At 36.6% G+C, this 11,221-nt stretch overlaps 1 protein-coding gene and 1 pseudogene across 2 annotated transcripts in view; one reads left to right on the top strand and one right to left on the bottom strand.

Moving 5' to 3' along the window:
- LOC149923738 (uncharacterized) overlaps positions 1–296 on the bottom strand; it is a 38,942-nt gene extending 38,646 nt beyond the window's left edge. The window contains exon 1 of the mRNA XM_090161659.1: positions 47–296. Within this exon, the coding sequence (XP_090017785.1) occupies positions 47–296 (250 nt within the window). The remainder of the gene's footprint in view (positions 1–46) is intronic.
- Positions 1–11,221, top strand: part of LOC149923733 (5-hydroxytryptamine receptor pseudogene) — a 66,351-nt pseudogene that overhangs the window by 25,364 nt on the left and 29,766 nt on the right. The window lies entirely within an intron of this gene.

Raw genomic sequence — 11,221 nt, 5'->3', positions numbered from 1 at the left:
GTTTCCACGGCGGTAAGGGTCGGACTGAAGCGTTCAGTTTTTCAACTCAAAGTAACGGCCCATAGATAATCGGCGCCGATGAGTATGTCAACTGCTCTCGAATCTCGATTTGCGATTTCGAATTCGGGACAATCGGCCATTGGAAGTTTCCGTTTCTCGAATTCCTTGGCGAGGTCGGCGCCCGGTACAGCGAATACCGAACCGCAGATTTCGGGGGTTTCGTAGGCGTCGATGACTACGTTCTTTTCGGGTTTATGGCGACTTCTAAGTTCGACGCGAACCCTTCGTCTTAGCATTCGTTCCGGTTTTGAATTTCCGAAACTATTGGTTTCTAGGACCTCTTCGTATAACACTTGTAGACCAAGTTCTCGTGATAACTTTTCTTTGATAAACGTCACGTGACTCCCGTTGTCGAGGAGACACCGAACTGGTTTTTTTGTCGGCCCACGGGACGTTGGGCCACCGCTAAGGCGGTCTGGAGGTAAACGGCCCCCGTTTGGCTCCTCGGGACTCCGGCTGCCATTTGAGCGACTCCGTTCGAGTTTTCCGCAGCCCCTTTGTCGTTTCGGTTTCCAAGTTGATCGCAAATGCTGGTGTGATGTCGGTTGTTACAAATTTTACAGGTACGATATTTTGAAGTACAATCACGCGCTTGATGGCGATCTCTCAAACAGATGAAGCAACGTTTTTTTTGAATGAGTAGGGCTTTTTTCTCGTCTACCGTAAGTTGTCTGCACTGCGTGGTAGTGTGGTCATTCTTCTCGCAATATAGGCAAGACCTAGCGTCGGCATTAACGGCGAGTGCGGCGGCTCCATAAGGCGGTTTAGATCCGCGATTATTGTGACGAGAATCCCGCGATTGCGACTGTCTCTCCGATGTTCCGCGATCTTGATCGGCGTCTCTGCGGTCCGAGTTCGTAGCCCTTCCTAAGACGGAAGCACGTTCTCGGCTAGCGATTTCTTTTTGAGGAAAAAACATTAAATCTGTAATTTTCAATTCTTGTACCGCGGCATATTCTCGGCTGAAAGCTAGCGTGATGTCTTCCGGGAGGCGTTGCGTGATGATTGGACAAAGGAGACTTCCATAGTTTTGATCAATTACGTTTAAGCCTTCTAAACTTCTGAGTTGCGTCATACAGGAATCGTGCAATCTTCTGAGGCCTACTACGTCGCTTGATTTTCTCATGGCGGGAAGGCAGAGTAGGTTGTTCATATGTTCACTAATTATGATTTCTTTACGTCCAAATCTTGTAGTTAGCGTACTGATGGCGGAGTCGTAATTAGCGTCTGACATCGGTAATCCGTCTATGGCCTTTAGTGCGGCGCCGTCTATGTATGATAACAAATAACTGTACTTATCGGTTTTGCTGAGGTTAGGATTATCGTGAATAGCTGTTGCGAAGCGTGCCCAAAAATTCTGCCATTCACTGATTTTTCCGGTAAAGCGGTGGATTTCCAATTTTGGTAACCTTACGCTCGGTGCTACGCCGGTGACCGATTGCGATGGTGGGATGGGTCCCGAGTTAGGGACTCCCGTCTGTGTGTGAACAGGCTGGCTTAAATTGTTAAGCGTGGAAGAGTTCCCAAGTGGCCTAGAATTTGCGACTAAACCTTGTGACATTGAAATCGCCGTGGATGAAGCGAGATTTGCCGCTAGCGATGCGGCTTGCGTAGCGAGCTCGAAAGCTTTCTTCCCTCGAAATATAGAGACAATAAGATCGTCGATATAATCTTGAGCGATTTGCTGATCATCCTCTAATTCTTTTTCCGTGGTGAAAAGGGGTTCAATAGATTCGTTTAAACTGACCAGTAGATTTTCCTTGGCTTGAAGGATTTTTACGTAGCCCTCGATGGCGGCGAAGTCTGGCGAAGGTTTCATCAGCTCCAATTCCAAGTTATTCTTCGTCCGTGTAGCGGATTTTTTCGTAGCGGTTCTCTTAGACTTTAAGCGAGTAAATTCATCCATTGTGAAGTTTTATGGGTTCTTACTCGTAAATCGTAGAGCTCGTTCAATGTAGTAAAAAAAAAGCGTTACCAACTCTCCCGGGTGTCGGCACCACAATGTTACAGCGAGAACGCGAAATTAAATATAAAACTGAATTTATCTAAAAAAGGGGTGAAACAACCGGGAAGGGTTCGTACAATTAGTAGCCGCGATTAATTTCTACAATAAACGATCGAAAATAGTTGGTTACAATGGGCGGAGACAGGCACCAAATTAAATAACATTCTACTCTCCTTCACAATAAATATGCAACTGACTCTTTATTTGATTTCAAAAAAAAATCGTTCGCGGTTTACATGGCGCGCGTTATTTTTTCCTTGCAGCTCGCGTCCCATATTTTATGTGAATTCGCGCGCTCAATTTCGAATATACAAACGCGTAAAGGGTAATTATTTGAATTAGTAAAATAACAAAAATTATATATGTTGAAATGAGATGTGATTTAACATATCAAACATTTAAAATTAATGATCAAACATTTAAAATTAATGAATAAATACACCACCTACGCGCAAAGGGTGAACAATAAATACACCACCTACGCGCAAAGGGTGAACAATAAATACCCCACCTACACGCAAAGGGTGAACAATAAATACACCACCATGAAGTATCTTGGCTTTTAAAATACTGTTGTTTTTATTTTTAAATTCTAACGCCATGGTTTATCAAACATTTAAAATTAATGATCAAACATTTAAAATTAATGAATAAATACACCACCTACGCGCAAAGGGTGAACAATAAATACACCACCTACGCGCAAAGGGTGAACAATAATTACACCACCTACGCGCAAAGGGTGAACAATAAAAACACCACCTACGCGCAAAGGGTGAACAATAAATACCCCACCTACGCGCAAAGGGTGAACAATAAATACCCCACCTACGCGCAAAGGGTGAACAATAAATTCACCACCTACACGCAAAGGGTGAACAATAAATACCCCACCTACACGCAAAGGGTGAACAATAAATACACCACCATGAAGTATCTTGGCTTTTAAAATACTGTTGTTTTTATTTTTAAATTCTAACGCCATGGTTTATCAAACATTTAAAATTAATGATCAAACATTTAAAATTAATGAATAAATACACCACCTACGCGCAAAGGGTGAACAATAAATACACCACCTACGCGCAAAAGGCGAACAATAAATACACCACCTACACACAAAGGGTGAACAAGTCGTGTTTTGTTGAAAATGTCGACGGCAAATAAGGAGATGGATACTTATCTCGTAAGAGAAATGTTATATTACTTCTGGTAGAAGTGCGATGATCCGACATACCTTCGAGCACGGTGAATTAAAAAGAGCGCGGTTGTAAGGTGAGAGAAGAATGTCCGTGAGAGATGCTGAAGTACCGTGAGTTCTTGTTTTTTTCCTTTTGAAATGAAGGACAAGAAATTCAAAGAGGGCACGGCTTCAAAGAATTTGCGTCGCTCCGTCCCTTTGAATGGTAATATTGAATTAGCGTGGGAGTCCTAGAAGAGATTCTTAAAAATATGAGCTAGTTCGCGTTGAAATGAAAACTACTTCAAGTGGCATCTTTTTTTCAAAATTTCTTTACAAACGAGGACAATATTACAAAAGGGAAAGAACCTTTTACAAACATATTTTGAGAACATCATTTTCGTTAATGGAATGGAAAGGGCTGTAGCATTTCCAATTAGAACGTGTTCGGGTTACTGAGGACGTACGGGTCGAGCTGTTTACGGAAGCGATAATTACAGCCCTTAGACCTGACTGAAAGAAAAAGCACTAACGCTATGTTTAGAAATTAAAAAGGTACAAATAGGATTTCAAACGGAAGTCATCCACGTTAGTGTCCCATTAGTTTGTGAGTAAGATCTCAGGTCACTTATAAAACATTTATCGTAAAAATCCCTTTGACTCGTTTATTTTTCATTAGATAGCGTACTTTAATTATCGTTCACTTAATTTCTACTTCACACGATAAATAAAAGGATAATTTTTAATTAAATTTCAGCTTTACAACTGCCACAGATTTCGCTTTGAACGCTCCACAAAAGATCCTCAGAATATTAATTTTAGATCCGAAAAATAAATACAGCACCTTCACACAAAGAGTGAACAAAAATACTCCACCTTTACAAAAAGGTAAAATATAAATACACCACCTTCACACAAAGAGTGAACAAAAAATACTCCACCTTCACAAAAAGGTAAAAAATAAATACACCACCTTCACACAAAGAGTGAACAAAAAATTCTCCACCTTCACACAAAAGGTGAAAAATAAATGAACCACGTATCTGAATCTCCCAAAAACATTATATTGCATTGATATCCAGGTTTGATTGAAAAATCTTACATTGCTTATATCCAAATATCCAAATAATAAATATATCTGGGACATCTTAACATCGTTGATTTCTTCCCAGAAAGTGCCATTAAAATTAATCCTTAAATGTCTAAGTATTGAAAATCTAGAATTATTGCTCAGCACTTTGTTTTATCCATGAAACATTTTATAAAATTAAATACTTTGTTTTGTAAATTTTGTACAATTAATAATATAGGCTCGCGTGGCATGAAAGGCTTGACACCACCCTCCTACGCATTATAACCTAGCCACCTGTTAAAAGGCATTAAAAGTCGCTCGATGACTTGGGCCTAAGGTCATGCCTCGGGTATTAGCGTAGCTGATTATCAAATAAGGTTTAAAAATAACAGAAATGGTCTGAAAAACGCCATTTACTAATTTTACGGGCAGCTTTGAGACCGGAATGGAATAGGTGTTTTCATAAAATCCCCATCAAAGAACAGCCTAGGAGGTGGTATACTCTAGGAAGGGACATGTAACTGGCTGTAGTCTTTGGTTTTTATTGCTTTTTCGGGAAACATGTTTGGCAGCTTATTGACGTACATTAATGCGAGTCGCGCCGATGGTTTTAGAACTGGAACGTACTGAACTGAACTCCCATCAAAGATTGAGGAGGCAATTTTTGTCGGGGGGGGGGGGGACAACATAGCCGGATTTAATGAAAACACCTATTCCAAAATTACCTTATGTCCGACGCCGGTGCTTAACATTCGCAGGGTGTGCCCTTAAATCAGTCATTTATCAAAATATATTTGAACCATAATAAACAAAATTGGAAGGAAACTTGAGAATTCCTCATGAATAGTTAAATAAATTGTGTAAAAAATAAACTAATTATTTTATTATGATTCTATCATCAATCCGTAGGTGTACATGGATGGTTTACTAATTTATTACTTAAAAGTTTAGTTTAAATCAATTGGCGTGTTCGAAAAGAACTAAATAAACTGTAAATAGCAAATATCATGTAAAAATATTTAAATTTTTCTGGCTTTATATAGTGTATTTATTTTTGTTTTTGTTAACTCTGTTTTTTTATTAATAGTTTTCATTTTTTATTAATCGTGTTTAATGTAATTATTAGTGTTTATTTTTATTAATTATGTTTATTTTTATTAATTATGTTTATTTTTATTAATTATGTTTATTTTTATTAATTATGTTTATTTTTATTAATTATGTTTATTTTTATTAATTATGTTTATTTTTATTAATAATGTTTATTTTTATTAATTATGTTTATTTTATTATGTTTATTTTTATTAATTATGTTTATTTTTATTAATTATGTTTATTTTTATTAATTATGTTTATTTTATTAATTATGTTTATTTTTATTAATTATGTTTATTTTTATTAATTATGTTTATTTTTATTAATTATGTTTATTTTTTATTAATTATGTTTATTTTTATTAATTATGTTTATTTTTATTAATTATGTTTATTTTTATTAATTATGTTTATTTTATTAATTATGTTTATTTTATTAATTATGTTTATTTTATTAATTATGTTTATTTTTATTAATTATGTTTATTTTTATTAATTATGTTTATTTTTTAATAATTATGTTTATTTTTATTATTTGTGTTTATTTGTATCTAATGTGTTTATTTTTAAATATTATAGGAAAAAGCTCAGCTACGCTGAGTAAAGAAGGTGATATATAGGTAGACCTGAGTCATTCGCTGCGGCCAAGAAGGGACAGGTATTTGAGTGGATAATAAATGGTTTTAAATGTAAATTAATTACAATAAATTTTATTTTTCGGAGTTACACACGTACGTAATTTACGAGGTTACCGTATACCTTTAAAATTGTGTAGTTTTGGAATATCGCCTTCTAGTGACCGACGCTGTATGTATATATCAAAACACACTAAAAACTACATAACCGTAATGGCAAATAGGCAACCACAATTGTTTACTACCCGTAAACCGCGTATTTGATTAATAAAAAAACGTTGAAATTTTAACAAAGTGTACAACACCAATGTACAAATATCATCTTATGTATTGCTGTTTTCCTTTTCAGCCTATATATAGCGGCCATATTTATTACCTTTCATTACTAATATTCGAAAACGATTCGCCGAAAAGGTTTTAAAACACCACAGTATTAGTTACATATAGTATATAGTACGCAAAAGAGGACCATTTTATAAAAATTGTTTTACTGATTAGAAGGATAACCTTTCAACGATTGTTAGTACACTATAAACACTTAATTTTTAAGGTTTAAATTTAATAAAGTTCGCGTTCGGTCTTGGGCGAGTACGCCGTTTTCAAACACTTATACAAGTGTGACTATTTTACACGTTATTATTGTAAAACTTAGTCTAAATTTTATATATGTACTAAACAGTGTGCTTTTCCACTAAGTTACCAACTTACTTCAAAATGGCCGCTATATATAGGCTGAAAAGGAAAACAGCAATACATAAGATGATATTTGTACATTGGTGTTGTACACTTTGTTAAAATTTCAACGTTTTTTTATTAATCAAATACGCGGTTTACGGGTAGTAAACAATTGTGGTTGCCATTACGGTTATGTAGTTTTTAGTGTGTTTTGATATTTACATACAGCGTCGGTCACTAGAAGGCGATATTCTAAAACTACACAATTTTAAAGGTATACGGTAACCTCGTAAATTACGTATGTGTGTAACTCAAAAAAAAAATTATTGTAATTAATTTACATTTAAAACTATTTATTATCCACTCAAATACCTGTCCCTTCTTGGCCGCAGCGAATGACTCAGGTCTACCTATATATCACCATCTTTACTCAGCGTAGCTGAGCTTTTTCCTATAATATATGTCCCTTCTTAAGAACAATACACGCATATATTTCTTGGACTGTTTTATTTGTTATATTTTATAAATTATATAGTTATTAGGGATGCAACGGATAACCGGAACCGGAACCGGAACCGAGAAGAAACGAGTAAATTCTAGGAACCGGAACCGAAACCGGAACCGATAATATAAAAATTTGATAGCCGTATCCGGAACCGGAACCGATATTTGTAAAAAGTTTATAACCAAAACCGGAACCGGAACTGAGTTTTTCATTGTTTTAAACGGTTCTATAACTTTATTTACCAACATTTAGCGCATGTTGAAATTTAGTAATTAAACCTCCTAATTTACCATTAGTTTTTCATATAAGCTCATCTTTATCCTATCTTAGAGCACTCTATGTGGGTTTCTACGTAACTCTCAACTGACACACCCTTACGTATTCTCCATTGAAAATGGGCTCGTCCTCCAAATGTTTGCTTTATTTTTTTCAGTCGGAAAACTAGACACAATTTCACAAATGTAGCAAAGGCCACAATATCTACTGCCACTAGTGTGTCTTCCGAGCAAATATTTAGTGGGGCAATGGGCAAGCATAATTGTTGATCCCCTTCGCAACCAACTTAGAGGAGAAACGGCAGAAAAGCCAGTGGCGTAAATAACGCCCCGGCAGAGTCCGCAATGTGGGGGGGGGAGAGGCTTCCATCGAGGGGCCCCCAAATTGCCTATGGGGCTGTGTACAGTCCAACCGCGCGAGGCCTCGTCTAGTTTTTTCTCTTGTCAGCTCAAGTTAATGTTTTACTTGCTTCAAATATTTCTTTATGTTTCAAAAGGCGCGCCCAAAACTTTAGAAATACAACCACAATAACCGTCGCATAAATATCCAAACAACGTACATAATGAAAGTAACATACTGAAGTTTGAAAAGTATCGATACAAGTGTTTTATAGCAGATCGTTAAACCTTGTAAATTAATAATTAAGTTGTGTTTCTGAATTTAAAGATTTTAAGGTAAGGCTAATTCTTTTGCATAATATAATCGCTGGCCTGGGTAGTTTTTGTCTAGAAAATCTAAAATTTCAACTTATGCATTTGCTTACATTTCACAAATGACAATGCTTATTGAACGAAATAATATGGACTCCATTTAGAACGATATACTCAAATGAAATCAAAACGAGTCATTGAAATCCCGTCTTTATATTTTTCATTTAAATGAGGCAGGGGCGTAGGAACCAGGGGGGGGGGGCAATGCCCCTCCCTAGAATTTTGCTTTGAGGGGCAACTAATTTTATTGCCCCTTCAACTTTTTGGTCAGTTGAAATCTTCAAAAGCTCAAATTCTCAATTTAAAAGCATATAAAGCTTACAGAAGCTCAACTGTGTCTTTTCCCGCTGTAACGGAGTTTGCCTTACCATTGCCAATACACCGCTCCGTACGTTATAATTAAATTAGTCATCCCGGGTAAACGCTTATCGTTCACTATCGGAGATAGCGTAGCTGCTGGTCTAGATTTTAAGTAGGCTTACACTAGAAATTAAATTACTTATGTCAGGAATTGCCAGGTTTAATAATATAACACTTAAATCAAAATATAACACTTAAATCAACATATAACACTTAAATCAACATATCACACTTAAATCAACATGTAACAACTACATCAACATGTAACACTTTAACACCTTATCTCAAAATAATCGTCAACAACTTAAACCCTAACATTACCGCGCTCACTACCTCACCCTTTGGTATTTCAGCTAGAGTCAAAAGCAATACTTATATGTTCAGTTCTCAGCATCCCTTGGGTCGAGTTCACAACCGCCGAAAACGCGGCACTCCATGTAATGTCTCACGCGTAACCAACCGCACATATCCGAACACCAAAAATCTCGCGGCTCTTGGCACACTGAAGGAACGGCAGCTTAGGCGTTCGCGTACTTCTCAGGGCGCGAGTCGAGGGTTCCTTAACCCTTTACACTGTCTTATAGCAGACGGGTAACTCATTTTACATACTAAATGTTGCTTCAAGTCGCTTTTTGCTCAAGAGCAATATCTTCCGCCAGAACCTGAGATTCAGGTCGTCATCCGGCGCAGAAGTTCAGCAGACACAGTTTTTACTCTCAAAACTTCTCGAAGACACCCTATTCCAAAACCCCCAGATCGTGGTTTTTCCGCGAGGCACTCGCGTCACCAAGGGGCTGAACTGATTTCGCCCAATCGATGAAAGGGGGTCACCCCTTTGCACCGGGCTCGCGTTATTTCCATTTGGGACTAATTGGGGAGTGAGGGTCATAGGTCGAAAGTTGTTTTTCGACTTTGGAGAAATATTTAACTGGGCGCTACAAAACGAATCACACTGGCAATCCTTATTTTCTTAAAAATATGGTTAAGATAAAAGACACTGTTAGGAGCGGGGGTACATATGGTTTCATTTATTAACAAAGGGGATACTTTTAACTTTAAATTCGACACTAGCGCGAGGGGCAGAAAGACAGTAGCTTTACGCTTTCAAGCTACAATAGCGAAAAGGTTTTTACGACAGGAAAGGCGTGGGGAGCGCGGGATTTCGAGGCCTACGGAGGCATCGCGTCCCTTCTAAGAATGTCGACGTTATATGGTTCCAATGGACGCTTCAATAAAAGATACTCGGTTTCTACTCCCCTCTCCAAATTCTTCTGGGAAGGAGCTATTTCCGGTCGGTCGGTTAAACGGTTAGAATGGCTAGCCACAAAGTCATATTTAAGCCAATTTTAGACGCGTTTTGGCCCTCATGAGAATTTTGCGTCAGATAAGAAACGCGTCGGCTCACGTGTATAAGGAACATACTAATGTTTATTTTCGATAATATATTTTAAGGTAACATATATAATGTTTTTTAAAACTAAGTATAAGAAGATAATATTATTATTATTATCATCCTCTTATGGTATAAATAATTAAAATTATATGTAATATTTTTATAATACCAGGCAATTTTAAAGCTTCTCATGGAGGCAGAGTTAATTCATTTCGCATAAAATTATCTTTTGGAAAAAGATGAAAACTCATTCCTTTAGAACTAAACATATAACTTTTGCAATACGGTATGCAACAAGTGTTTCCTTTTAACCAGGTAACATTTTTGGCATGTTAAGGCTTAGCAAAAAACTGATGTTACGTTCGAGAAAGTTTCCAGCTTTCTAATATTTCACCCAGCACTATATAAATAATAACTTATGAGTCCTGGCTGTCGGAAATATTATTTCTTGGCAATTTCTGGGAAGATGTTTTATTTAAGCGCCTATTACTCCACCCACGACCAGCGTGAGATTCGCATTTGGAACCCGCTCGAAGAAACTCTACAATAAGTGCTATTCTAAAAATAGCCGATTCTTTAAATTATTTAATAAGCTAGAGAAAGCCCAGAAAAGCAACTACCATTAATATTTTATTTGTTAAAAGTGGAGAATAAATAAGAATATCTAATAATATACGTTACAAAAGAATATCTATATTAGTCAAACAGTAACACATAAATTCGGTGAAGCTACACTCCTATAAAAATTCAAAACCATTCTCATTTTATTATTGTGGAATTCTGTATCTTAAATTCATAAACGACTCTAAAGACTAAAATACACTTCGTATGATAACTGTTGTTACTGTTAATGCCTTAATGTCATTCGCCACCGATTACTCCCTCTACATGGGGGGCTAAGCTCCTAGACCCCGTTTCGTTTCTCTTTGCCTCCTCCAACTTTTAAAACGTTCCTACGCATTGTAACCTGGCCACCTGAATTAAATGCTTCAAAAGTCGCTTGACGACTTAGGCCTAAGGTGGTGCCTTGGGTATTAGCCTAGCTGATTATTATTATTATTATTATTAATGGTGCCTCTGATTTTTACCTTTTAAAAAAGTTAATAAATATGCATTGAACTGCATTAGAAACATCTTGTTTCTAGTGTGAAAGTAAGATTAAATTAAACATTAACTTAGATAGCAAGTGTTGGGTAGTATTTCAAATACTTTTTCCGTGTTTTATATTTTATTTCAAATACTTCAAAGAAAAGTAT

This window comes from Leiobunum rupestre, chromosome 10 (assembly GCF_980474605.1).
Source record: "Leiobunum rupestre chromosome 10, qqLeiRupe1.1.hap1, whole genome shotgun sequence".
NCBI classification, from domain to species: Eukaryota; Metazoa; Arthropoda; class Arachnida; order Opiliones; family Sclerosomatidae; genus Leiobunum; species Leiobunum rupestre.
This window is presented reverse-complemented; position numbering and strand designations above follow the sequence as displayed.